This window comes from Coloeus monedula (genome assembly GCF_965178545.1).
Source record: "Coloeus monedula genome assembly, chromosome: 3".
NCBI lineage: Eukaryota > Metazoa > Chordata > Aves > Passeriformes > Corvidae > Coloeus > Coloeus monedula.
The window spans coordinates 5,396,219-5,423,289 of NC_138783.1; the positions used below are offsets into that span (position 1 = coordinate 5,396,219).

The window sequence follows — 27,071 nt, forward strand, 5'->3', positions numbered from 1 at the left end:
CTGTCATGTACAAGGTGCAGGTCTGTTGCCCCAAACACTAAGGTTAAAATTACCCCGTGTCAGTCATCCTCATTTTCATCTCCTGGAGGTGCCACGATGTGGGAAGAGCACTGAGAGGGGTGCTTGCCTCTCAGCAGCTCTGGTCTGCGTGTACCCTGCCTTTGTCTGTGTGTGTGTGTGTGTGTGTGTGTTGATATCGAGCAGCCCACCACACGCAGCGTGTGTATATACTGCATTTTAATAGATATAGGGCTACTGACTTAACATACACGGTTGCTATAGTAACCGAGGTTTCCGTAGTAACGGTTGCAGAAAATAATCCAGTACCAATTAAAAATAAACTGTTTGGAAAGGGGGCTGGGGAGAAAGGAAACTGCTGAGAACCACCTTCTCCTTTATTGGTTCATCTCCCAGGGACTTGGAAGATTGATTAATACTCGAAATAACCATTCTTAACCAATAGTGAGCCAAAAAGGTGGGATGAGGGTGGGTGTGGTGGCTAAGGCTGTTGTCCTGAAGTGAGACAAAGGGGAAGGAATGCTTCTGACAGAAACACAACAGGGTGACACTGACTCTTTCCATTAGGTTAAAGTCCCTAGGGAGGAAAAACAAGGACAATTTCCCTCCTTTCCTTCCTCCAGTGGCTGCATGCCATACCACAGCCACTGAGCCTTTATTAGCATACTGATCAAAGCCACGGGCAATCCAGGCTCCAGGGGAATGTCTGATGTGATACCAGGATGCCTATCTCAGATGTGATAGAGCAGAAAGCGCTGCTGTGGTGGGAGTTCCTCCCATTTGAAGTTGTTTGTGCCCATCCTCTCCCTGGGCACCGTCACTCATCGCTTGTGCTGACAGGCATCCGAGGCCCTGGTGCCCAAGGGAAGCTGGAAGCAAAGTGTGATGCAAAGCAAGGAGCCCATGCCTTGGTGAGAGAGAGAAGACAACGCTGCTTCCTCACAAACACAGGATGCGTGGGATGTGTTTGCAGGGTGTGGATGGGCACAGGTCCCCTGGCAGCCCTCAGCTGTTTGTGCCTGTGGTGCCACACTTTTGTCGTGCTACTTGTACCCGTGCGCTCTTTAGGTTTTATTGAAGAGATTTGTAGCTTGTCAGCAAAGTCCCTTCACCTGGCAGCAAGGCAGCATTCCCCCTTTCAGAGGGCAGCAGCTGTGTGAGGAGAGGTGAAGGAGGGGAGGGCCATGGTGGCAGAGCTGCTGGGAGGAGTGGTGTGTCCAGCTGGGTGGGAGCTGCCCCTCTCCCCCGTCTGTAGCCAGAGGGGCTCCGGGGCACACCAAGCACAAGTGTCACAGGAGGGCGCTTTGTGTCCTCCCTGCCCACAGGAATGGCCTGGCTCAGGTGACAGCACAGTCTGAGCTCACGCTGCAGCAGCGGAGGCTGTGTCTTGTGATCGTACAGGGAGAGGGGAATTAGGATCCGTGTGTCTCTCCTTACAGGAACTAGAGCTAATGATTCTGCTGTATCATCCTCAACACCGTGTGACCGCCTGGCTACAGCGTGGGAACTGCACTTGTGCTTGGGAAGCCAAGGGAGGTGGTGTGCCTGTGGCTTGTTCTAGGCTGTGCAGTTTGTGGTGGACTTGGAGCCAGATCTCCTTTCTGTGGGAACAGAGCTTGCTCCCTACTGATCCCTTCCAGTCTGGTGCTCCTTCTCCTTTTCCAGTTGTGCCTGCATTTCCTCCCCTAGCTATGGGTTACATCTCTCTGAGATGGCTGGCATGTGACAGCAGTGGGGTCTTGTTTAATTCACTTTCTCAGAAGTGGTTTTCTCTGGAACTGGTCAACAGCTCATTGCCCTGAGGTGCAAGTGGTGTGATGTCACCATGAGAAAAACCACTGAGTTTGGGTGTAGTCTTCTTGCTAAGTCTGGTGCCTTAGACCACTATGAATTAAAAAGTCTTCTAAAGGTCAGACTGTGAAAAAGCCGCCTCTGTTGCTGAGGGACACAGTAGGAGGATCCAGGAGTAGATAGGCTTTGAAAGGAGAGATTTGGTAGAATATCTAAATGTCTTAAAGACAAGCAGGACCCAGGCAAGAGGGGACTCTCCGGTCCACCCCCAATCAGGTGAGTTTCTTTCCTGTGTTAATGACCCACCTCTCTTCATCCTTCTCCATTCCCCCCCCAGTGACCAAGCTGCAGGTGAGCAAGTCAAAGCGGAGCATCACTCTGGTGGAGAACCGGCCCATCCCCCTGAACTGCTCGGTGAAATCCCAGACCAGCCCCGACTCCCACTTCGCCGTGCTGTGGTACGTGCACAAGCCCTCGGACGCTGACGGAAAGCTCATCCTGAAGACCACCCACAGCTCGGCCTTCGAGTACGGCACCTACGCGGAGGAGGAGGGGCTGCGGGGCCGGCTGCAGTTCGAGCGCTCCGCCTCGGGCGGGCTCTTCAGCCTCACGGTGCAGCGGGCAGAGGTGCGGGACAGCGGCAGCTACTACTGCCACGTGGAGGAGTGGCTGCTCAGCCCCAACCATGCCTGGTACAAGCTGGCAGAGGAGGTGTCGGGGCGCACCGAGGTCACCGTCAAGCAGCCAGGTAGGGTCCTCTTGGCATTGCCTTCTGTGCTCGGTCTGTGAGATTGCCACCCCGTCCTCATGCCTGCACATCCCTGTGTGGAAAGAGGGTTTTCGCTCCTTTGATGTGACTCTTGTCTCTCTAGGCTGACCCTGGGTGCCTTTCAGTGTCCCCACATGAAGGTTGTTCATCCCACATAGTCCATAGGGCCCCTGTATCCAGCCAGGTTTCATTATCCTCGAGAGCATCACGTAGCAAGAGTGTCAACTAGCGGCCTGCTGAGAGAGAACCCCTGTGTGCCTGCCTGGGAAAGCATTTTTATGTCTTGCACACAGTTTAATTTTACTCTCTGCCTGTATCCTGACAGGCACAGGAAGTCTTGTCTCTTTTCCCTATGCACATGAGATGGGAATAACAAGTTTAATGAGGTGGGGAGCTGGCTGCCAGGAAAGGAGAAATCTTCTCTGTGGGTGGTTTCTGAGGCAGTGGACGACACTGATGAAGGTGAGGTGGTGGAAGAGCTAAATATGGCCCCCACAAGCTGGGACAAAGGGCAAAGGGGAGAGGCGGGCAGGCAAGTACTGTCCCACAGCATTGGTACTTCATGGGGAAGCCTGCCTTGTCCTTGCTTGCTCCAGCTGCCTGTGTCTGGAAGATAAAATCCCTCAGGCAGGATGGATGCAGTTGGATATCAGGGCTGGAGTAGGGTGCTCAGTGCATTTTCTCTGTCTGGATTTGGCTGGCTAGACACAAGTTCTGTGGACGAGGGTGCAAGAGGGATATTGGATATGGTCCCCAGTGCAGCTTTGCCTGGCCACGCACGCAGACAGCGTAGCAGGCCATGGCCTGCTGCCAGTGCCAGCGCCTCGTTTCTGTCAGCAAAGTCCCGAGGTGGCTGAGGGGTGGCCAGGGACGGGGGAGCTCTGGCTGTCCCCTCCTTTGCACTGCCCACCTCTCTCTGGGAAGTACAGTGCTTGCTGCTTGCTGCAGCAGCCGTACCAGGGAAGTCCAGGCTGCCCCTGGAAAGAATCGTGAGGGATTTAGGAGTGTACAACACGTCATTTCGCATAAAAGAGCTGATTCCAGTCACCCTCCTGTATCAATGAAATTGTGGAGCAAAAACCAGGGACATTCCCAAGGCAGCAAAACACTGCATGTGATTTTGCCCTCATGCCACTTCTCGTTTTGCAGTGGGGGTTCCCTGTAATCAGCTGTGTGTTCTCCACCTTGCTTTTTTTTTTCCTTTTTCCACAACAGGGGGGCTTAGTGCTTGGGGTGTGATCAGGCTACTGCCTCATCCTAGGAGGAGAACAAGAAAAGATTGAGGTGTGATCTCCCTTGATTAGGTCTGTGTGCACTTAGGACCTCCCAGGTCCTACCGGGAGATTGTGGGTTTGCAGTTCCCTGCACTGAATGGGTCATTGTTGGTGGCTAGCCTGAGATTTTCAGAAGACCCTAAAAAACACAAGCCCTATTTTCTTCTCCTCCCCTTTTTTTTGTCCTCTCCTTTCTCCCTTATTTTTTCCTCTACTTCCTTATTTCTTTTGTCACACCCCAGGATTGTGGCCATGTAGGAAAGGCTTTTGGGGAGACAAAAGGACCCTTGCAGCCCTTGGTCACGTTGCATTTCTAATGGCCTTTTCCCATAGATAACCGCCTGCAGGTCAACCAGACCCACAAGAACATCACGGTGCTGGAGAACGAGTGGGTGACCCTGGAGTGCCTGGTGAGCAACCGGACCAGCCCCTCATCCCAGCTGTCGGTGGAGTGGTCGGTGTGGCGGCCGGGCCGCGCCGACAAGGAGGTGGTGGCCTGGCTGAGCCGGCAGAGCACGCTGCACTACGGGGAGCCAGCGGCGCTGGGCGACCTGCGGAGCCGGCTGCACCTGGAGAGCCCGGCCCCGGGCCTCTACCTGCTCTCCATCCAGAACTCCACCGTGCGGGACAGCGGGGCCTACAGCTGCCGCGTGGAGGAGTGGCTGCTGGACCCCAGTGACCGCTGGTACAAGCGGGCAGAGGACCTCTCCGGGCTCATCACCCTCACGGTCAAGCAGCCAGGTGAGGAGGGTCTGGTGCCATCTGCCTTGAGCAGCCTTGTGCCCTCTGGGGCAAACACGAGTCACCATTTGTCTGTGAGGGTCTGGGCGGAGGGCAGGATCACAGGACAGACCATGCTGATTCCTTTTTCCTTGTCTTCTTGATTGCACCCTTGCTTTTCTGGAAGGAGTGTAGAGCAAGTCCTGCAAACACAACTAGATGGGCCTGGGATTTTGTCACTGCATCTTGCATCTGCAATTTATTTTTTTTCATCACTTTTGGCAGATTGAATAGCACAGGCTCCTGATTTTATTCACATTTTCATTGAGAACAGGATGGAAGAAGCTACCTGTGCTTCCCAGGTGTGTGCCCCAGGGGCAAGGTCCTTTCATGAAAAGAGGGCAGCAGAGACACACTGCTGATTCTTACCGAGCTTGCTATCAACCAGCAGCACCCCCAGATAGATCCCTTTCTGCAGGGCTGCTCTCCAGCCACTCCTCTCCCAGTTCTTGTGCATGGTGTTACTTTGACCTAGGTGCAAAATCCAGGCGTTTCAACTTGTGAATTTTCATTCCATTAATCAAAGTCCAGAGCTCCAATCTATCTAGATCACTTTGAGTCCTCTTGTCCCTCAAGAGAGTCAGCAGGAGCTCCCAGTTTGCTATGGTCAGCAAACTTGCTAATGGTGCATTCAGCTCCTGTATCCAGATCTTCCATTGCTCTTTAAATGTCTTTCAGTAGTACCCAGGATAATCTTCTCTGTAACTTTTCCAGGAACTGAGGTTAGACCAACTGGTCTGTAGTTTCCTGGGTCTTCCCTCACGCCCTTGTTGTAAATTGGAATAATACTGGCCAGCTTCCAGCCAGCAGGCGCCTTCCCAGACTCCCAGGGCCTTTGGATGATGTTCAAGAGGGGTCCTGCCATAACACCTGCCAGCTCCATCAGTATGCTGGGATGAATCCCATCAGGCCCCATGGATTTGTGGACACTCAGCTGAGACAGCTGATGCCTCCCAGTGTCTGTGGATGGAAAGTGACTGTTCTGCACTCGTGGTCCTCTGACTCACAGGACTGGGCAGCCCAAGGTCTATTATTTATTATATATATTTTTATATATATATAATTTATTATTATATAGTAGTATTAAAGACTGAGGCAAAAAACCATCGAATGCCTCTGCATTTTCTTCATCCCTATTAATCAGGTGACAATCTTCAACAAGTATCACTCCCAACATTTTCTTCAGACATCTTGCTGTTACCATCCTTTAAAAAGCCCTTCTTGTTAGCTGACACAACACTGGCCAATTTCAACTCAAATTGAGCTTTGACCTTTTGTTTCTTCTCCCTGTATATATGAACTACAGCTCTGTAATCTTCCTGCAGAGCCTGACTTTGATCATATGATTTCTTTCTCCTCTTGAGCTCCACAAGGAGTTGCTGTTCAGCCAACGTTGCTTGACTTAGGACACAGTGGAGTTGCCTGCTCCTGTGCTCCCAAAAGGTGGTTCTTAAGACTGACCAGCACTGATGGACTCCTAAACCCTCAAAAGCAGATTCCCAGAGTACTCTGCTAAGTTTTGCCTGTTTCAACAACAGATAGGATGCAAAGGCAGTTTACCTTGGCAAATACAGATTCCCTAGTTTTTGAGGCATGTGGCTCAAGATTAAATGTCTTAAAGGCTGTAGGTCAAAAAACTGTACAGTACTCCACTGAGTACTTTCCAGCTTCTAAAGCAATCCCTCTGCATGTTCTGCAGTGCTTCATGCCTGCCCATTCCAGCAAGCTGTCAGCTTCGTAACTGCAGCGGAGCTGGCAAAAGCATGAGGTCCTGGAAAGATTTTAGTGGTCATTCCTGGCAGAGATTTGTACTGTGGAGGAGGAGCATTCTCAGGAGACAGCAGAGCTCTTATCTGCCACATCTTTGCTTGGGAAGTTTTGCGGACCAAAGTGGCTTGAGCAAAGACATCTCCCCAGGCAATCCCTGTGCCCTGCTGGGTTGTCATTACAGCTCTCCATCCATTGTGCTAATTGCCAGGCCTGATGGAGGGGATAATGAACAGCAGGAAAAATCTCTGAGGCTCCTCTTGAATTGCAGAAGAATGTGGAGTGGGAAGAAGAGAGGGATTTGGGAGTGCGCTAATTGAAGATAATTTTTTTTTTCTAAAAGTGCTTTGTTGTTGTTTGTTTTTGTTTCATAGCAGTCAGTACTTAACAAAATGACTAATCATGCTTGTGACTCATGTCTCATTAGTGAGGATCTCCAGCCTCATCTGTCAGGGCTATAATCATCAGCAAGGGGGGGGGGAACCTCTTAGCACCTTCAGACATCAGTTCTCCGCTTTCTGCTTAACCTGCTGAAGGTGAGGGAGGCTTTGTGTTAGTTTTGACCAGCCATTTCCTTCCCTTCCTTCTTCTTACCTTAGTCCCCAAAATCTCAGGACTTAACTCATTCCTGTTTCTGCTCAGGAGTCTTCCTTGGGACAATGTGAACTGAAAATACTTACATTGCTTATGGCCTGAAGAGCTCTGGCCTTAATGAAGGTTTCCTCATGGGACCATTTAAAAAGTGTTGGGCTGGTGCTGTAATGAGAAGCCCACTAGGCACAGCAGCCCTGTGGCTAACAAGAGCTGGGGGACAGCAGCCCCCTCCTGCAGGGAGACCCAGGGTCTGCACAAGGGAGGGCTTGCCCAGCTCTCCTTGCTGGAGGAGAAAGTGCTTCTCTCTTTGGTGAGCTATTGACTTGCCCTTCCTGCTCAGCTCCTGCCTTGGAAAGGGCTTTTTAATCTTTAAAGGAAAGCTTAGACCCAGATTGATTGTGATGCCTGGAGTATGTGCTCCCTGGCAAGATGACTAAACCAAATGTTAATTGCTCTTGAAGTCAGCCTTTAATCAACTCATCGTGGGTTCTGGCCACTCTGTCTCAGTTAGGTAAAAACATCTCTTTAGCCTTGCAGCAAGCACTAGAGGGAAAAAAAAATTTAAGAGGAAGACTTGGAGTGTCATTGCTGAATCAGTGTTGAGGCCACCTCCATGGAGGAATCTCTTACCTAAATAACTTTCCAAGCTGCTGGAAAAGGTCTTCTTCTCTTCTGTCATAATGATTTTCAAGTCCTTTGAGCACTCTCAAAGAAATAAAAAGCAGGGAATGCAATGTTCCGTACAGCAGTAGCTGAGGAGGAGTAGCACATTGCTCCTCAGCACATGCACCAAACCTTGGTATCCTGACACATTCCTGTAGCACATCTGGATGAGCTGCAGCAGCTTTCTCCTCTCGTCCCTTAGTTGGGGTGAGGGTGGGCACAGGTAGGGTGGTGCTTGTGGCCAGCTCCTGTTTGACCCTGTGCTAGACAGTGTGTGGTGAGGTGTGGATGCTGTGCCTGCAGGGTTGGCCACAGAGGTACCTGTGAGTCTTGTCAGGCTGCATCAAGCTTTGGGTTTTGCTTGGATCATGCCCAGCACTAGAGTCACGACAGACTGTGCTGAAGTAGGATGGTTTTGATCATAGCATTTTGCTCAGCGCTCACCTCTTAATTTTTGTCATCTCAGATCCTACCTTGCAGGTGGACACCGCCACCGCCAACCTCACGGTGCAGGAGAAGGAGTCCTTCCCGCTGGACTGCAGCATCCTGTCCCGCTCCAGCCCCGAGTCCCACTTTGCAGTGACGTGGTACAGCCTGCGGGCCAAAGAGGCGGGCGACCGCGCAGAGGAGGGGGAGGAGGAGGAGGAGGAGAGGGAGGCAGTGCTGAGTGTGGGCCCTGACGCCATCTTCAGCCCCGAGGCTGGTCGCTGGGAGGGCCGCCTGCGCTTCCAGAGGCTCTCGGCGGTGCTTTTCCGGCTGACGGTGCTGCAGGCTGGCGGTGCCGACACGGGCAACTACTCGTGCCGAGTGGAGGAGTGGCTGGCAGATCCCAACGGCCTCTGGTACCGGCTGGCCGAGGAGGAGTCGGGGGTGGTCGCTGTGCACGTGCAGGATGCAGGTGAGGAGAGGTGACGACTGTCTGGGGCCATGGCCTGGCATTCCCTGCATCTTTGGTTTAACCAAGGAGTGAATGGCACTGGGGCGAGTCTGTGGTGCTGGTACTTTCCCAGTCAGCTCGATGGCTCTTGCCAGCTCTTGCTTTGCTTGAGTAGCTACACTGCACTCAGCTCTGTGCTGGGGCTGCTCACCCACAGCATTTACCAGCTGGTGTGTCTCAAGTCAGTGAGGACAGACCTTGCCACCCACTGGGATTTAACCCTCCCATTTGGGAGTAAGTTGGATTAGCTCTGCACAAGGGTGCAGGCTGTGGCAGGCAGGTCTCCTCACAACTCTTGAAGCTGTTGGATGGTTTAGAGGCCCCGAAGGTAACTGAGATCATGAGATCTAAGGGAGATAGAGATTCTGGGGTGCTGCTGCCTTTGTGTAGCACCACTGAGAGAATGCAGGCTTTGCAAGTCTCCCTGCTTTATAAGATATTATAAAATCTCCACCAGGGAGGACTCTTATCACTCATGAAACTCTTGGGGGGATAAAGCTGAAATGTGCCCTGTTATAACTTTCTTCTGTTCTAACACTGGTACATTTTTCCCAGAGCTCTACCTCCTGCACTGACATAGAATAATGAGCATCTGAGGTTTTTTATGTTTCTGACGGAGTTTGCATGCCCTGATTACAGAGAAGCCATGAAATGTGACCACCCTGTGTCTCTTTCCAGGCTCCACCCTGCAGTCTGTCATCTGCTCCAATGATGCCCTCTTCTACTTTGTGTTCTTCTACCCCTTCCCCATCTTTGGCATCTTGATCATCACCATCCTCCTGGTGCGGTTCAAGAGCCGAAACTCCAGCAAGAACTCGGAGGGCAAGAACGGGGTCCCCTTGCTGTGGATCAAAGAGCCTCACCTCAACTACTCTCCCACTTGCCTAGAGCCACCAGTCCTCAGCATCCACCCAGGAACCATAGACTAAAGAGGCAGAGACACCTGTAGGGACGCACAGAGGGAGAGAAGCAGATACACCGGGAACCCTGAGGAACACAGTGGGGTTTGTTGTTCTTGTTTCTTTTGTTTCAGTGTTCTGTGCTTTGACACAGTGGCTGAGCTCTGCCCAGCCAGCGGGAGCAGGAAGGTCCAAGGCTTCTTCCAGCACCTGTGGGAACGTACCCCCTCACCCCCCATGGACAGAGGCACTTGCTGTACATAGCGGATGTTCCTCTTGGACTAATTTGACTCACATCAGTTCCTGTCTTTTGGGCTGTTACTTTTTTATTGTTTCTTTTTTGGTCACTCAAAGAACTGCAGACGTCCCCTGCCCTCCACACAGTGTGGAGTTCCCAGGGGGTAGCTGGTCCTGGGATGATCTCTTTGGAAGTAAATGTATATGTTTTCCAAAACAAACTGGTTTTCCTTCTCAGACTCAGTGCCAGAGTGAAGAAGGTCTTTTCCCAAGGTGCACTGAGCTAGCTCCTTCCTCTTCCAAACCAGACAAAGCCAGGTCTGTCCCCAGAGGGGTTAACTGGGCTGTCTCTCAGGAGGTCCATTTCAAAGACTGGCTGTAGCCTCAGCATCTTCTTGCCTCCATCTTGTTTTCTCAGGAGGGAGCAATTCACCTTTTGGGAGTGTTCCCGGGTCTTGGAGAGACTGAATATTGAGCATGTTTGTGGTCAGGACAAAAGCAGTTTAGTTTGTCTCAAGGAACTGAAGGGGGGAAAGGAAGGAGGACACCTGAAAGCCCTGACTATGTTGTAGCAAAGAGGGTCCTTGTGTGGTCTCACCAGAGTCATGCTCCTCCCTGGTGTCCATGCTGCCACCTCTGACAAGGCGGATCTCCTCTGTGCCCCAGTCATTTGGGAATGGGAGGCTTGATCCAGTCTCTGAAGGCTTCAACATGACCAAAGTAATGACTCTAAGAAGGAGGAAAGGATAAGCTCCACGGGTCGGGTTCACAGTCCCTGGATGGTTCAGCCACAGAGCCCAGTAGCAAACATGCCACATAGGGGGAATGTGCAGTTATAACCACCACGTGTCACGAGTTTTCCTGTGGCTGCACTACTTCCCAGTGTGAGCCTGGACAAAGCAAGGAACCTGCTGCACATCAGCACCCTGGGGACTTCCTGTCCCCTTGGCCAGGAGAAATCTTCCCCCTGCGTGTGTGTATGTGCATCTGCCGTTTGTTTTTGAGACTTGAGGAAGAGAATCCATTTCTACAGAAGCTCCCACTCCTGGCAAAGTCACCTGCTCTTGTAAGAGTCGCTGTGGCAGGAAATGCTGTTCTTTCTGTGAAAGATATGGCTCTTGTGAACCAAACCAGGGCTCTTGCCACGTGGGGCACCTGACCTCCTGTACCCCCTAATGCCAAGAACCCCTGCCCTGTCCTGTGGAGGAAACCGCCTCCTCCCCCACAAGTGTTATGTCTGGCGGAAGAAAATGTTTGCCAAAAATGGCCTTTTGTTGTCTTCCTTGATGTCTTCCTGGCAAATCCGGCCATTTCTTTTTTTGCAGCGTGGCTGAAGCCAACCAGGGGCGGATGGGCACAGCCACAAGACCCCCCTGCCTCACGTGTGAGAGGTGCCATACCCACAGCCGTTGTCCTCTCCGGAGGGTCAGACTGCTCTTTGGGAGCAGAGGGGACCTCAGCAGATGCTCTGTAGCACTCAGTCAGTTAGACCCTGATGCCTTGATGTTTCAGAGGTGGTGAAGCTTCAGGTAGGAGATCTGCACCATGAAGCCTTGCTCCTGTCTGGGAGAGGACCCACATGGCTGCAGATAGTCTCGTGCTAAGGCATTTGAAGTTGGCCACCTCTGCACCTCCACCAGAACAGCACTGGTTTCTTCTTCTGCTGGGAAGCCCCAGTTTCACTCGTCCCTCTGTGAAGTCTGCCTCCTCAAGACATAACTGCTTACTGGCCCCAGCATATGCATAAAACCACACTCCTATATCTGTATGTATCGCACACCCGCACACTTGTCTTCCCTTTCTGGCTAAGACGTCTGCAAAGAGAGGAGTGGGATGACGAGTGCATGGAAATGAAGAATCGAGGTGCAAACAGCTGCAGCTGCAGCCAGTGGGTATTGTTTCCTGACTGTGCTATCTCCTGTATGTACTGCTCCTGGGCAGGAACCACGACTCACTTCAGCTTTAAGGAAGAAGAGAAAATGAAGTCAGTGGGAGCCGTTCTTCCCTGGGAGAGCTCTGCTCTGCACCTGAGCCACGCTCCTCCTCACCACCCTGTCTGCCTCAGAGCAGGGCTCTCCTGGAGGCCTGCCCCATGGCCCTGTCCCTCTGGGTGGATGGGGTCCCTTCCCAGCCCTGTGGTTCCTGCACAGAGCCCAGGCTTTCCTGGGAAGTGGCTCCCGTGGTGGTCCCTGAATGTACTTTGCTGGTGACATTTCTCCATTGCTCTGGCAGTGTGTTGCCCAGTCTCAAACTTCTCTCCATTTTTATAAGGCAGACTCTTCCTGTAACGAGTTTTAACACAAAGCTTTTCAAACCACTCTCTCTGCGGTAACTTTCTGTAATGAATCCAAGAAGAAAGAGAGAGACCCTGTCCATGCATGATGTGGAAATAATGTTTGGGATTTTTAAAAAAAGAAAAAAGAAAAAAAAACCAACAAAAACTTTGTACTATGTTGCACTAAAACATGTTTTATACAACACACCCAAGAGCTGTAGTAAACTGTGTTGAAATTGTGAATCCTATTGCTGCTGGTTTTTGTCAGATTTGGGCTTTTATTTTGCCTTTATCTGCACTCCCTGCATAAGGGTGTGCTGAGGCCCTCTTCTTGGGAAGCCTCTCCCACTGCCCCTATTCCTGGATGCAGTAACTTCTTTCCCTACCATTGGTAGCACATCTCCTCTTTCTTGCAGCTGGAGCTTGTAGACACCTGGCACCCTCTGATTTCATAGCCCTTCCATCCCTTAACCCATGCCATAATAGAATATCACATTTAACAGAGGCCTGTCAGGTCTTTTTATTGAATGGGAAACACTGTTTTTGAAATTGTTCTGCAAGCAGTAAGTACTTTACTGTGTCATCGTCTGGATTTGAAGAAAACCCTTATTTTAATAGAATTATGCATAGCAAATGTTAAGCAAATTACCTTTAGTAACCTTGATGAAAGCAGAATATAATTCACTACTGAAGCTGATGTAAAATGCAACCTGTTAATTCTCATTACCCACTTTTGCCTTAAGTAAGGATTTGATCAGGAGTCTACAATTCCCACATTCCCTGGAATAGGGAAGTAGCATGCTGCATTCCTACCTGTATCGCAGAAGTGGTGTGGAACTGGGCAAAATGTGCTGCTTACACACCTTTGAGGCTGGATTTGGGGTTTTTTTCCACATTGATCTAAAACAAAAAATATCCTCTGCTAAAATAATTTTGTAAGAAAGGTTTGTTGTCCCCAAACACAACGGGCTGCTTGTGCCCCCTGATCCCCTTGCAGGGGCAGGATGCTAGTTTGGGGCAGCCTGAGTGGGGTTTGCTGCCTGACTAGCAGGGCTGCAGTGGGTGTGCTCATGCTCCACTTGAGGACCAGACAATGTGCAGCCACCCTGCAGCACAGGAGGGATGCCTCAGGGGACCACTGTGTGCTCCCATCAAACCACCAGCCCCAAACTAATGCCAATGTGGCTTCCCCTGAAGCCAACACACAGAGAAAATGTTCTGGCTCACACTCATGAGATTTAATCCAGTGGGTTTGCAATCCAAGCGAGAGAGCATGGCACAGCCAGTGGTAAGTGTGCCCATGGGCTGCCCTGCTATTTCCTGCCTAGATGATGCTGTACAAGCCCTTGGCTACCTTCTCCAGGCGGTCCTTGTACTCCAGGTGGGCGTAGAGGGAGGGGGGAACGCCCTGGAAGCCGTGAATGACGCCCCACCAGCTGGCGGCGATGGCAGCAGTGGAGTCGCTGTCGCCCCCGTGGAAGAAGGCGCGGTGCGCCAGCTCCGTCCAGGAGTCCCCCGCGCCCAGCAGGGCGTCGTAGGCGATCATGGGCGCGTCGTGCCCGCTGCTGCCCGCCCAGCCGCTGTAGCTGAGCGAGGTGTAGAACGAGTCTCTCTCTTCCACGCCGTACTTGGGCGGGAACGTGGGCGGCGAGACCCCGTCCGCGATGCCTCTCTCCTCCAGGTATTTTCTCCACTGCTCTTCGAAGTAATACCTGCCAAACAGGGGATGGGATGGAGCGGCTGTAAGTTGTCCCAGGGCAGCAGCACACACCCGAGCACCACGCAGGCACCAGCGGAAAACGCGCCACGTCAAGAGCCCGAAGCGAGGGCTCAGCAAAATGGCAAGCGGCCCCCATTTGTCAAAAGGGACATGATTTACAGTAAGAGGCACAGGGACATGTTTCAGTGAGTTAGATTTCCCCTCCCTCCAGCCACATGGGAGAAGGCAGCCCAACACCTGCAGGATTCAAAGGCTCAGAGTGAGAACTGAGTCATCCTCCCAAATTCAGAGCAGCTCTACCTCTCTGTGTGTGCCCCTGCACACAGAGCTGCAGTGAATATGCAGTCACATTTGGTTATAACTTTCAAACTGAGCTCAGCCCTAAGCCTGGTACTGTTCCCCAGCCCTGCTTCCCATCTTTCATAAGATCAAAGTTGTGTGAGATGACCAGTCCACCCACTTCATAGTGGATCCAAAAAACAGTCACAACTACAAGACCCAAACACAACTTGCCTTTTTTTTTCACCCAAGCTAAGGTATTCTAAATTGATTTAATCCTATGGCAGGTGAGTGCTGCCCTAGGAGTTTACCATAATGTGATTACTGAAACTTTAGTATGAGCAGAGCTCGCCCTGTCGTACGAGGGCTTTAAGAAATGGTGGTGCAGGGAGTGCAGCTCACCAGTGCTCCATGTTCTCCTTCACGAAGAAGCCGGAGTCCTGCACGTAGGCTTTTGCCTGGGGCAGCACGTCCATCAGCCCCTTCCCCCAGGCCGGGGGGGGCACGCTGTTCACTGCATAAGCCGTGAAGAGGGCCGAGGCCAGGGCCCCCAGGTAGCCAGTGGGGTGGTGGTGGGTCATGCGGCCGCTCTCAATGCTGACTTTCACAAGGGTTTCCAGCTGAGCGGGGTCGTAGAAACGCAGCCCGATGCACATGGCGCGCATGGCACCCCCGCAGCCTCCTCCCCGGGGGCTGAACGGGATCCTCCAGCCGTCTGGCCGCCCTGGGTCCAGCTTCATGGTGCTTTCCAGAGACATGGCGCCTGGAGACAGCAGCCACAAAGCCCAAGAGAAAGAAGAAACAGAAACCTCAGCAGGAGACAGCTCAGGAACAGGGGAAGACAGGCAGGGCAGTGGGGAAGAAAGCACTGCTCTGCATTGGAGCTTCCCTTTAAAAGCATAAGTTGTCTGCTCACATACCTATCCTGCCTGAAACTGCTGGAGCATCCTGCATCCTCCCCAGCAGACCTGATAATTTTTGTTTGTGAAAATAATTAAAAGGTCTAGGGGGTAGGAAACACTTCGCTGCTGAGTTACTGACATTATTTATATTTACATTTCATGTTATCCATAAAACATATATACTAATAGATATATACACATATACTTAGATATCTCCCTGTAAACAGAAAGGTTTGTAGGATCTCTGACAAAAGGCAAGTCTAGGTAACTGCTTTTTCAGTTTAGCCTTTTTACAGGACTTTAAAGGCAGAGACCCCACAAACTCCTCAGGAATCTTTCTATTGCCTCACTAATAGAAAATGTACTGACAGAAAATGTTTTCCAGCTCTCCCTTGCTGCAGTTTACGTTTGTCAGAAAGCCTCGAGTGTAGCACCTCCCTCACCTCAACATGGTCTGCATAACTGGCTTTACTGTACTCCTCTTCCATAAGCTGAAGAACAAGCGTACTAAGTGACACCAAAGGTTTGTCCAGCCCATTAGTTCATCTCTAAACACTGCCACTAAAGGGTAACTACAGAAAGACTATACAAAATGAGGCAAGCCCACCTCCATCTCTTTCATATTTCTGCTATTTACTTTTTGAAGAAATTACTCTGCTTCTTCCAGTGCTGCTGCTTCAGACTAACACTTGTCCAACACATTCATGGGACAAAAAAACCACACCCAAATTTCAGAGCCCAGCCAAGACAGTGGAATGTTTTGAGAGTTAAGCCCAAATTCTCGTGTGTGAAGAAGAAACAGATTTGGAACATTAAATTACCTTTGGTTCTCTTCTACCTTGCCTTTTTCTCCTAGTCTTCCCTTCTGGCCCAATCTGAAATACTTCTTTTCCAACAGGTGGGTAAATCAAGGCAGGTTTCCAGCAGCTTCATTAAAGTTTTGACGTGTTGGACAACGGCAAAGGTGGACTCCACAAACCCCAGTGTGCTCAGTCCTCTCTCAGACACACAGGGTCAACCAGCAGCTGGCTGTTACCACACCCCCAAAACTAGACTGTTGCTCCTACACTTTGTTCCCTCACTGGCACAGGTAGCTGATGAACTTGCAGGTGTTCTGTTACTTGGGAAGTCAAACTAAATAGAACAGAGTAGCAAGGAGGAAGCCTGGTCAAGCAACTTCACCTCACTTTGGTGCAACTCAGTCACCATGATCCGTGACCTTGCTAATCACAGCAAGGCACTGCACTAAGTCCCCTGCAGAGCTCTTGGCTTCTGCACTTTCATGTACATGTTTGGCAATAGGGTTTGGTTTATGGCAGCCTGTTTTACCTGCATGTACAGCACCCTTGTAAGTGAAATATCTCCAGATCCATGCACAGCTTTAAGACTGGCTTCTGGACATACGCTGAAAATAACTAGCAGCTGGCCTCTGTCAGGAATAATGTCACGTGCTGGGCCAAGTGTCTTTAGCTCTACTGGGACCAGTCTCTGACTGAAGTGCCTGTGAGTTTGCTTTTAGGATGTCTCAACGTGGGAACATGTTCAGGCCTCTAAATCTGCTTTTCCTGTAGTTTACTAATTCAGCGTTGGCTGCTGCGTATCAAAATTGTTAAGAGGGATATCAGTATCATTTCCAACTTCATGATGACTAAAAGAAAATTGAGGCAATTTTCTAAAAATCTCACCATACCAAGCATTGTACTTAATGACCTGTAACAGGACATTAAAATGAACCTGTCAAACAAAGCCACATTCTTAAAAAGATGTGCTAACTACTCTATTTGTATATTCTGGTAAAAGAGAACTTCTTCCAGGAAGACAAGGAGGAGGGGAGAGAGCACAGGGACTAAGGTAGCTTAAAATCAAAATCTGCATAACAAAACCAAAGATTACTCTTGCTGAAACTTCGAGAAGAACATTCCTTCAGGACATGTATGGGCAGGATGAGACCACACACCTCAGTTCTTGATAAAAAGTGAGGTTGTTCTTGCACTAACTGTAGTTGAAAAAAGAAGATTACAAGGCTTTAAATGGAAAGAAAGACTGGTTATTTTGCAATGCAATTTGCTTGCAGCTTTACGCCTGTGCATATTATTTTAGGAGATGACTACTGATAACTTGCAAGTGGAAAAAATTGTGTTAAACCAGTGTATAACAGCTATGACTCCTAGGATTTATGAAGTAGAAGTATTATCCTCAGGCTTTGAAACAGTTAAAATATTAAAACATTGGAAAGCCAATTTAGGAAGACAAAGCTGGAATCACACCAGGTCTTTTTTTTAAAAAACTGCTGTAGGGAGTTTTTGAATTAGGAAATTGTTTTGGAAATCCTTCACATCCTGGTTAGGAATCCTTTGTACTAACAACGGGAAACTAGAAGTCACCTAACCATGGTACTGGTCTAATGTTACAGCGGGGATTCTGTAACACGCCTATACCAAACCAGGAGTCCCGTGGAAAGGAAATCTATAGGAGGGACTCTGGGTAGGTGTTCGGGAGCTGTTCATTTCCCCAGCCGGGGCCGGGGCTCTGCCGAGGAACTCTCACAGGCCCGGCCCGAGGGTCCTTCCCGCGCAGGGAGCACAGAACAGCCAATGGGAGCGAGGCTGAGCAGGGGCTGGGGAAACCCCGTGCCGCCCTCACGGCCCCTGCCCGCGGCTGCTCGGCGGGGGGACGAGAGCCCGACAGTCTAAGGGAAGAACAAATACAAGGAAAAAGTCGTGTGTGAATTCAGGCAACCTGAAAAAGTTTCAAGAACAGCTGGACCCTATTTTGGGAATATTCCACTTCTCTAGACTCTTCATGAGCACAGACAGTAACAGTTGCTTGGGATCGATCAGTACATACAAAAAAAGGTGAGATAAAAAAACCACATCGTGGTAGATAACTCCAAAGGGAGAGAACTTGGACTAAAAGAGTTTTGAAACAGATTTCCTGGAGAGGCACTGTAGTTGAACTATGAAAAAAGAAGTGTGTCTAAGCTTGTGTAGCTTAATTCAGTGGCTTTGTAATCTGCAAGGAACAATGAATTTGGGGCTGTGGCATATCACAAATAGCAGTAATAGATGTAGGGGTTACCTTGTCATTGAATTACCGCGGTGAGTTCTCTCCTGGGGCTGCGTCCCTGAGGGACCCTGCTGTGGCTGTCCTGTGACTCAGAACGTTGTGGGAATCCCTTTGTTACCGCACCTTTGCGTTTTCAGGTCTGGACTCCCTCATGTGAGCCATCAATGCAACTTTCCCCCACTGTTCTAAGGAAATCTCTTCTGTGTTGGGTGAAAAGTTCCAACAATAACTTTCCATTCTCAGCCTTCAGGGCTGCAATTCCCTGGTGAGTACTTAGGCCAGAACAGCACGACCCTGGGTTATGTTCTCAGTTAAAATCCATTTATTCTGAACTGCCAAAAGAAGTTAGTGGCATGCAACTTTTATCATTACGACTTACCGATATGGCATGGAGACTCCAGACAGCAGACAGCTTTTCAGGGTATGGATTAGGTATTCCCTTCAGTGGGAATTAAACTGCTAAGGGTCAGGATTTAAGCTCTCAGAGCTAGAATACCTTTCCTGTGGCTGCAGCAGGAGCAATTCAGATTTTACGATGTTAAATTGTTTTTGGACCCTCTAAACAATGTGTGTTTCTTTTTTTACCTAGACAATCTGACCTTTCCTTGTCACTCCTCTTAACGTCCATAGCAAATTTGCTTTAAATTCTTCGAAATGGGAACTTCTTGTGGGCATATTACAGCTCAGTTAGTCACAGAAGGAATGCAGCACTAACATTTAAATTTATTAACATTTAAAGTTTAGGTTCTTCTCCTTTTCATCTTAGGTTTTAGTCACCAAGCTTAGAGGGTGAAAATACCTTCCAGGTACTGTCTCACTGCCAGCTGTGGTTAGTCCACCTTGGCTGGGGGAACTAAACGATGCTGCTTCACCAAAACTGCAGTGAATCTCTTGAAAGTGTGATCTGCCAGCTTTTGCTATCCTGACAAGTATCATTACTCCTTCCTAAATATTTTATTAATTAGGCCACTTCAACAACTGGGACTTACAGGTATTAAAGAAGACTGGTAATTTAGTTCTTGACACAAGGATAGGAGGCCACTGTGGAAAGGTAAGCAGAATAAATTCCTGTTCAGGTTTCCAACCTGGTTTGTTTTGGAAATGCACAGCTCTAATACACTATGCTCAGTGGCAAGACTTGGCCTTTCCCATGTTTAATGTCAAGACAGAACACTCTTGACATACTCTGGCCACTCCAAATAAGCATGTCTAAGCCTACATACAATTTTAATGTATAAACTTTGCACAGGACTGCTAAATTTGAGTGTTTCCTGGATACTTCATGCTTCCTGCACTGGTCAAATTAGAGGCCCACCCTAAGCAGCTCCAGTTTAAATGTAATCCAAGCATCCAGAATGGCCTGGGCCACGAGCACAGAGACAGATGGAATCCTTGGGGAAGAGCTGGGTGAGGAGGGCCGGGTGAACTAGGAGCCAAAGGGATATGTTGTACATGTCTTGGCTACTGTAGGCATCAAGGTGCCCTTCCTGAATACTGCCAGGCCCACTGCCTGTGACACAAACTCAGCACCACTGTGTCTGGGCAGAGAAAAGAGAGATGGTGGAAGTACAGGGTTCAGAATAGAAGATTGTGGCCTGACTGTCCCGTTGCAGAAAGCAGGCATGCAGAGCTAACCACAAGCAGACTTTGGGTTTAATATGTGTAATTATTCCAAGCAAGGATCTCTGTGTCTTTAAACATATTTTACATGTAATTTGTTGCTTTTATGATGAGAAGTTCTGTATTAATTCTATTTAAATGTGTTGCTTTAATACAGCATCTCAGTGCATTATAATCAGTGCATTATACTGATTGAATGTGCATTTTTTATCCACTGAATGTAGGAATCCCAAGTGCAAAACCCATCACCCTTCCCGAGTTCAAGGCCAGGCCTCAAAAACACCTGTAAGAATGTTTTCTAAATGTGGGCAAAACAGTATCTTTTTCATCTAGTTCAGAGAAGCCCAAACCACTTCACCTTGCGCCTTCTGTTCTCTTTAGCTCATCCTGAAACAGGCACTGAGTGTGGTTTTGCTTTTACATAAAACACAGTTAACACTCGGAACAGCCAAAAGCAGAGCCAGGGCCAACCCCAGCTGCAAGCTGCAAGCGAGACACGAGCGCCAGCACAGCTCTACCCAAACAGTACGATGGATGGAGGGTTACCTGGAGCTCTGCCCTCCATGTCATTCATGCACTCCTTGTAGTTCTTTGCAAGCAGAGTGTAGAGATGTGGTAAGCTTGGGTTTTTCCCGGCAGCTACCAGGGCTTCGGCCGTGGCCAAGTGCATCACGGTATCATCGCTGACTCTCCAGCCTTGGATGCTGAAGTTGCCCAGTCCCCCCATCTCTGCCAGCTCCTTGTGGATGACTGGGCCGCTCTTCTGGAACTCCCACCTCCCATTGTAATAGCCCAGCGTGTCACCAACTGCACTCAGCACTAAGGATGCCACATAGTTTTCTATCTCCTTAGGACATATTTTTTGTCCCATGACTACTTCAATGTAGAAGACACTACAAAAAACAAAAAAAAAAGAGAAGGAGAATAAAAATTAAATTTTTCCCAGTTCAGTACGGGCTTGTACTGCTAAGCTCCAGCAGGCTGGACACCCTGCCTGGCACACGAGTCTCACTCAGACGACGTGTTTCTTCATAGCACATGGACCCTGTGCACCTACCATGAGTAAGCGTGTGGCAGCTCCCGTGCAGCCCAGCCCCGGGCCAGGGGCAGCTGGACATGTCCTGCTGGGACACTGGCAGCAGCCCGGGACAACGCTGCATACTGTACCCGGTTCAAAGACCAAAACCCAAGGGCTGAACCATGTGCAGGGTATGTGACCACAGCCATGTTCTCCACCCTTCTGAGTGCATGAACAAGCTCAGATCAGCGCCCAGAGGCTTTTGTACCCTGGGCTAAGGCGAGGCTGACCCTCAGAGGTACAGAAGTAAGGGGTATGGGGTAAGGTTTGGCTGAGCTGCTCAGCTTTGGCAGGGCCAGGCAATGGCGGTGACACCTGGCCCTGCTTCTCGGGCAGGCTACAACAGCGTGTGCTCGCACAGGCAGCGCTCCCACCCCGCGGCTACTTCAACCATGAAATATCAACCACGCCCTCGCCCAAAAACCCTCCCCAACTCTGGGTGTGCGTCTCCCTTTGGCCTGTGAGAAGCGGAAGCGGGGAAGGCCGGCGGGCCTACCCGAGCCGGGGCCCCGCGGGTACTTACACGGCGAGCCCCCCGATGGCTGCCAGCCCGGCGAGCACGGCCACCACCTCGAGCAGACTGCGAGGAGCCCACAGGGGCCCGCCCCACGCCATGGGGCGCGGCTGGGCCTCCGCAGCCGGGAGCCCGGCCTGTTTAACCCGTCCCGGGCCGCTGCCCTCGGCCCGTCCCCCCGCGGCCTCCCGGGGCGGTGGCACCGGGCACGGCTCCTCCTCGCCAGCCCCCCGGGCCCTCTTTGGCAGGCCCTCCCTGGCAGCCCCCGAGCCCTCCTCGGCAGCCCCCCGAGCCCTCCCTGGCAGCCCCCCGGCCGCGGCTGGCTCGGCGCGGCGCAGGCGGAGGCGGAGGCGGCTCGGGCTTGCTTTCATTTTCGGGGATGCCTTGGGGCACCCTCAGGAGCGCCGGGGGGAAGCCTCGGAATCGAAACGGGCACGTGGGAAATGAAGGCGACGCATGGAAACGAAATGTTTCCTAAAAAAAGAAGAAAAAAGGCTCTTTCAGCAGTTCCTTTGCGTGAACAACCCCCCCTGCCCTCCTCCTGGCTGAGCAGGGTCCCACTCAGTGTCTGCACTGCAGACAGATCTTGGGAGAGTTTTCCTCAGCCTTGGGTCATGTTTCCCCTCCTTGCTGCAGCCTGAGGAGAGGCTCCAGCCTTTTCCGGGGACCTTTGCCCCTCTGCCTGCCCCCTTAAAGAACCATAGAATTGACACTGAAACTGCAGGAAAAACAGAAACTTCCAACATCTTTTCAATGTTAGAAAATCACGGCATTACTTTATTCTGGCTGGGATGTTATTTCAGCCAGGATGTGCAATAGAAATTATTTCATCCACACTTGCCTGTGTTGTGCAGTGAAAATCATTCCACCATACATGTTCTTTACTAGACTTTTCACCTATTTATACATAAAAATCTCTAAAGACATTCACGTTCATTGGTCCTAAATTACACAATTCTTAGTATTCAATCTCCTGTTGGTTATTGATCTCTTTGCCTTCGATGCTAATTAGGTCCTCACTCTGTTTTTTTTCCCAGACCAGGTGTCTCCAACCACACCAGGGCACAATTTTCGTTGATGCTCGTTTATCTCCTCTGTATCTTCTGGCTACTCCCAATCTGTAGATGTTAAGCTCATCATGCCTCACCCAACTTCAGTGAACAGAGTCTTTTGAAGACAAACTTCAATTCCCTCTCCCTGGGCAAAGGCAAACAAATCTCTGACTAAAGTTACATTAAAAAAATTTTAAGTTGTATAATTTCCAACAGAATCATCAAGGTTGGAAGAGACTTTCAAGATCACCATTCACCCAGCATTATCACTTTAACCCCTAAACCACTGAACCATCATCCAGCACCACATCCAGACACCTCTTGAACACTGCCAGCGGTAGTGACTCCACCACCTCCCTGGGCAACCTATTCCAGTGCCTGACCATCCTAACAGTGAAGAACCCTTTCTGATACCTAGTCTAAATCTCCCCTGTCTCAGATGAAGGCTGTTTCCTGTAGGCATGGTAGAAGAGACTGTGGAAGAGGTAGCTGTGGAGACCAGTGAGGTCACCCCTGAGCCTTCTCTTCTCTAGACAACTTCCTTCAATATTTCGGGACAAAGCTTTCCTCACAGCCCCAGCATGGCCCAGATCAGCTCCCTGGTGACCTCAACCCCTCCCAATCCAGGGCTGACCTTTGCTTTGTCCAGCAGTTCTGTTTTACCTAGTGTCCTGAGGTGCCTTTATTTTTATCCTTTATTTTTATTTTTTGGTAGTGGTTAGGCAGCTGAAGGAGTCTAGTCAGTGGATGAGGAAGGGATAGGAGCATGACACAGGAGCAAGAAACAGGACTGAGCATGGCTGGGATTGCACTTTGTGGAAGCTGAACATTTTTACCAGCTGGCGGTCACCTGCAGACCAGGTCTCCAGAGCCCTCGTTCACCCCAGAAGGGTACCAGCACCTCTTACATGGAGGGAAAACAAAAATTCCCCCCTTGATGCTTATGGGAGAAAGCAGTGGTAGTTTTTGAGCTGCAGCCCTGGGGGATTTCAGGGCAATCACAAATGTAGCTCTGGGTCAGAGCAGAGTCCCTGGGGAATTTGGGGGCAAGTCAGAGTGGGGGGCTGGAGGGGGCCCTGGGGGAATTCAGGTAGCTGAGAGTGCAGGGCTGCATGGGAACATCAGCTCTGGTGGCCTTGGTGGTTCATCAAGCCATGCCCATTCCTTGATCTACTCCTCCTCTGCGCCCCGCTGCAAATGTGGAGTTTGAGAAGCATTGAGCACAGAAAATAGCAACAGAAAAGGAAGTGGGAAAAGAAGCTGCCAATGTTCCAACACTGCCAGCAGTGCCTGCTGACCTTTTCTGCTTCTCTGCTTCATTTTGTTTTCTGTAGAACAGCTCTGAATTTACCCAGGTTGGTGCAGTGCTCAAAAGCAAAGTGGGGTTTTTCTCTCCTAAGGTTTGAGCCTGTGAGAGGGAAAACCCCTCCTGCTTTTGTCTTGCAGTCTGTGAGGAATGGCTTCTGCTCCAGCCTGAAGGGCAGAGGAGTGGAGAGGAAAGTCTCAGGGCTCCTCAGAGAAGGAAGACGGGACAACATCTCTAGGTTGGCAAAAAATTGCCCGTGGCACTGAGATGTTTGGTTCTCATAATTGCTTCCAGTTCCCTGAATTCTCAGCTCCCTGAAAAATGAAAACATGATGTGTAATGCAGTTAAGTGACATCCAAGAGATGTCAGAGAAAAGTGTTGAGGACTCCTTGCAGACAGACAGCAGATGACGACAGCAGGAGGAACCTGCAGGACATCAGCAGGAGCCTGCAAACCAAGGGTGGGGAGAGCAGCAGTCTTCAGGCTCAGAGGGATGCATTGATCCCAGAGAGATCTCTGTGTATGAGTCCCATGGGATGTCCACAAGTGGGTGAGGAGAGCATTCTCCATCCGGGAGCACCTCCATCTCCAAGATGTTGCAGGGAAGCATTGCCCTGGCTCAGACTGCGGCATGGGGAGGTGGGCACAATTCTCCTCCTTTGCAACAATGGCCTTCTGATGCTGAGCACTGCAAAGAGTTAAAGACTCACCATGCTGCACCATTCTGGGGGGTTTGTTGTATCTTGTATTAATGAAAATTTAGGCTTCTGTGGACCAACAGCCAGGTTATGCCTTCTGGAAAGTACCATGTTGGAGCAGCTTGCGGACCTGCCCCTGCCATGTGTTGGACACTGTGGTTAGCACTCGCTTAGAATTTTCCTTCACGTTCATCTGGAAAAAAAGGGTAATTCTTTCTGACTAAAAAAATTGGCCTTTCTAGATGAGCTCAGGGTTGAGGGCTCCTATTTGATGGGGCTGTGAAGGGTAGCACTGCAGCCCTGGAGCTGCAGACTGGTTGAGAGCCTTTAGGACATTTCCTCAGAACTACATGAGGCCTTCAGGCCCAGAGTTGGAAAAAAGGTGACCATTAAAAACATGTTGTGCTTTTAAACACAGAAGTGTCCCTATTCTAGATCCTACAGCTCTTCCCAAAACGGGACTGCAAAGGCCTGTCCGGAATTCTCATTTTTCACCTCCCCTATTCATCTTCGCTTTCTCCCCCAGACTTTCCACAGGATCTTTTGGGGCCCTAAAAATATGTTCATTTTGGACCAGTGTCAAACTCCTACCAGTCTCTCATTCTTTTAATAGCACCTTTTTCTCTGTAACAACAGCAGGCTTTTTTTTTTCCATTTTGTTTTTGAGTGGGGAATATTTCTGGGCTTGCCCAAGTTCTCAGTCCCCACGTGCATTTCTGTCACTGGCCGGTACATAACAATGCTCTGTGACAGGGACATTCAAAGCAGGGGCAGCAAGTGCCATGTGAGGTCTTCTGGGGACCCATCTGGATGTCTGTGGTGAGCCCGGGCAGAGTCCCGGCAGGGCAGCGGTGCGTGACCCCGCCTGCCTGTGCGAGGGAAGCACTCACCCTTGCAGGATGCCCTGGCACGATCCTCAGGGCTCCTGTGCTCCCTCGGGCTGGATGTTTGCAGCAGGGAACGGGCAGCAGGCTGGCTCTGTGCTTCCTTTGCCCCGGGCAGGACAGGGCTTTGCTTTCTCCACCTGGTGGGGTGGTGACCCTCACTTCTTGCCTGACTTCCTGTGGTAATGAAGGGGGGGCTTGCCTCCCTCTATGCTGTCTTGGGTAGCACAGCTGAAACAGGTGGTGGGAGCCTTGGCTGCAAGCACAGCCTATGCCTGGACGATGCCGGAAGGTTTTGCCTACACACGGGATCGTGTGGGGAATAGTAATAGAGGTTTTGGAGTGCTTGGCTGAAGCAAATTCTGGACATGGCAGCAGAAGAAGAGGTCCCTCTGGGAAACTGGGCTTCAGGGAATACTGGATTTTGGTCTCTTATTGAAGAAACCAGAGTTCTTTGCAGAAATATCAGTCTTGTTCTTTCCAGGTTTGTCTTCTTCCACAAACTGTCCAAGAGGAGGCCCAGCTCACTCTCCAGGGCGAAAGGCAAATGGTGGAAAATCAGTGTGAGCCGTTCATTGTGGCGCCTACCGCTCTCCTTGGGATGCTTCCAAAAGCCATCTTTAACACGGATTTAAAAACAAAATTTTTAAAAATACAACAGAGTCTAACTGTTTCAAATCACCATAATTCTGCAGGGTAGAAGATAAGCAGGGTAATTGCTTTACTACAGAGAGAGGCACTGCAATGCCAGCTTGGGACAACCAGCAAGGTCAGGGACATGGGGAACATCTCCTGGGGTGTGATCACCTTTCCCATAGTCCCCATCAAGGAAAGGGAACTGCAGACTCATCTTTACTGCCCCTTCATCAGGTTCATAACTGACATGTTGGTAAATGGGAGAGTGTGGGCAGGGACCCCCCTAGTACACTCCAAATCCTGCTTTCAAGCCTGGGGACTTGATCAGTGACTGATCAGTGAAGCAATCCCAGACAGCTCTTTTGGAGCTGGTATTTGGCTCCAGCGGTGGATCTGAAGCTCCAGGGCTGACAGGCTGGTTGTTCCTTGCTGTGAATCAAGTGACATTTTCATTTTGGATTGTGTGCTGGCACTGTGTTCCCCACTTGCATGGTGGCAGTGTCTGAGTGCCTTCATTGTTGTCCCTTCAGGTGCTTTCTTTGCAGGAGCTGCTGGCAGTTGTGTCCCCATCCTTTCTGAGAGTATCAGGGTGGAGGGGAGCCCATCAGAGGTGTGCTGTGCCTGCAAGCAGAGGGGCCCATCAATCCTACCTTACAACCCCTCTCAACTCACTCTACAGCACCAGCAGGCTAAACTTGGAGGTCCTTGGTGCTTGCCAATGAAAATAAACCCTAATGGGATGTGGTGCTTAGTAATGGGAGGGGAGAAGGTTTCATCATGCTGTAGGTTTTGAAACAGTGATGCTCTTCCTGCATTGTGCAAGCAGTGAGGTTTGAAGTGTTAAATGTGCTTTCCGCTTTGAGAGCAGGTTTCTCCTTTCTGTGGGAAAAGAGACAGTCTGGGAAACGTAATTGCAGCCCACAGTGTACAAAAGATGTGCCAAGTGTGAGGAATATGAAGAACAGCTGCAGGAGAGGGAGCTCAGTCTCCTAGGACAGAAAGCACAATCCCAGCCAAAGCTCTGCTGAGGCTCCTGGTTTTGCAAGGATAGAAGTAGTATAAAAATAAGGATGAGAAAGGAACAAGGTTGGTGAGTAAGGGCTTCTCTTCTGCCAGCAAGTTGCAAGTGTGTTCAAGATGTCTAAGGAAATCATGGGTTGTGTACAGGCACAAGAGCTAAGCTTGACAGAGGGAGAGTTGGAGGCAGTAGTTGAAGTCTGGGAAAGCAGGTGGATTGGAATGATACTCAGAAATTCCTATTAGCTTATTGGGGAGGGCTTATAGTACCAGGACCTGCTAGGCTGCAGGATG

General features: G+C 50.2%; 2 protein-coding genes across 2 annotated transcripts in view; one reads left to right on the top strand and one right to left on the bottom strand.

Moving 5' to 3' along the window:
- The window catches only part of IGSF3 (immunoglobulin superfamily member 3), a gene marked incomplete at both ends in the record, with an annotated part of 92,009 nt that extends 82,487 nt beyond the window's left edge, over positions 1-9,522 (top strand). Inside the window, 4 exons of the mRNA XM_082277412.1 lie at positions 2,147-2,557; positions 4,186-4,593; positions 8,123-8,554; positions 9,272-9,522. Coding sequence (XP_082133538.1) covers positions 2,147-2,557; positions 4,186-4,593; positions 8,123-8,554; positions 9,272-9,522 — 1,502 coding nt within the window. The remainder of the gene's footprint in view (positions 1-2,146; positions 2,558-4,185; positions 4,594-8,122; positions 8,555-9,271) is intronic.
- Positions 9,523-12,576: 3,054 nt separating this feature from the next.
- On the bottom strand, positions 12,577-21,347 carry ADPRH (ADP-ribosylarginine hydrolase). The gene is made up of 5 exons (XM_082279483.1): positions 21,193-21,347; positions 20,138-20,484; positions 14,406-14,766; positions 13,359-13,716; positions 12,577-12,904 (listed from the first exon to the last, which is right to left on the bottom strand). Exons 1-5 carry the CDS (start codon positions 21,282-21,284, stop codon positions 12,860-12,862), a joined length of 1,203 nt encoding a protein of 400 aa, XP_082135609.1. The 5' UTR covers positions 21,285-21,347; the 3' UTR covers positions 12,577-12,859.
- Between the last annotated feature and the right edge of the window lie 5,724 nt (positions 21,348-27,071).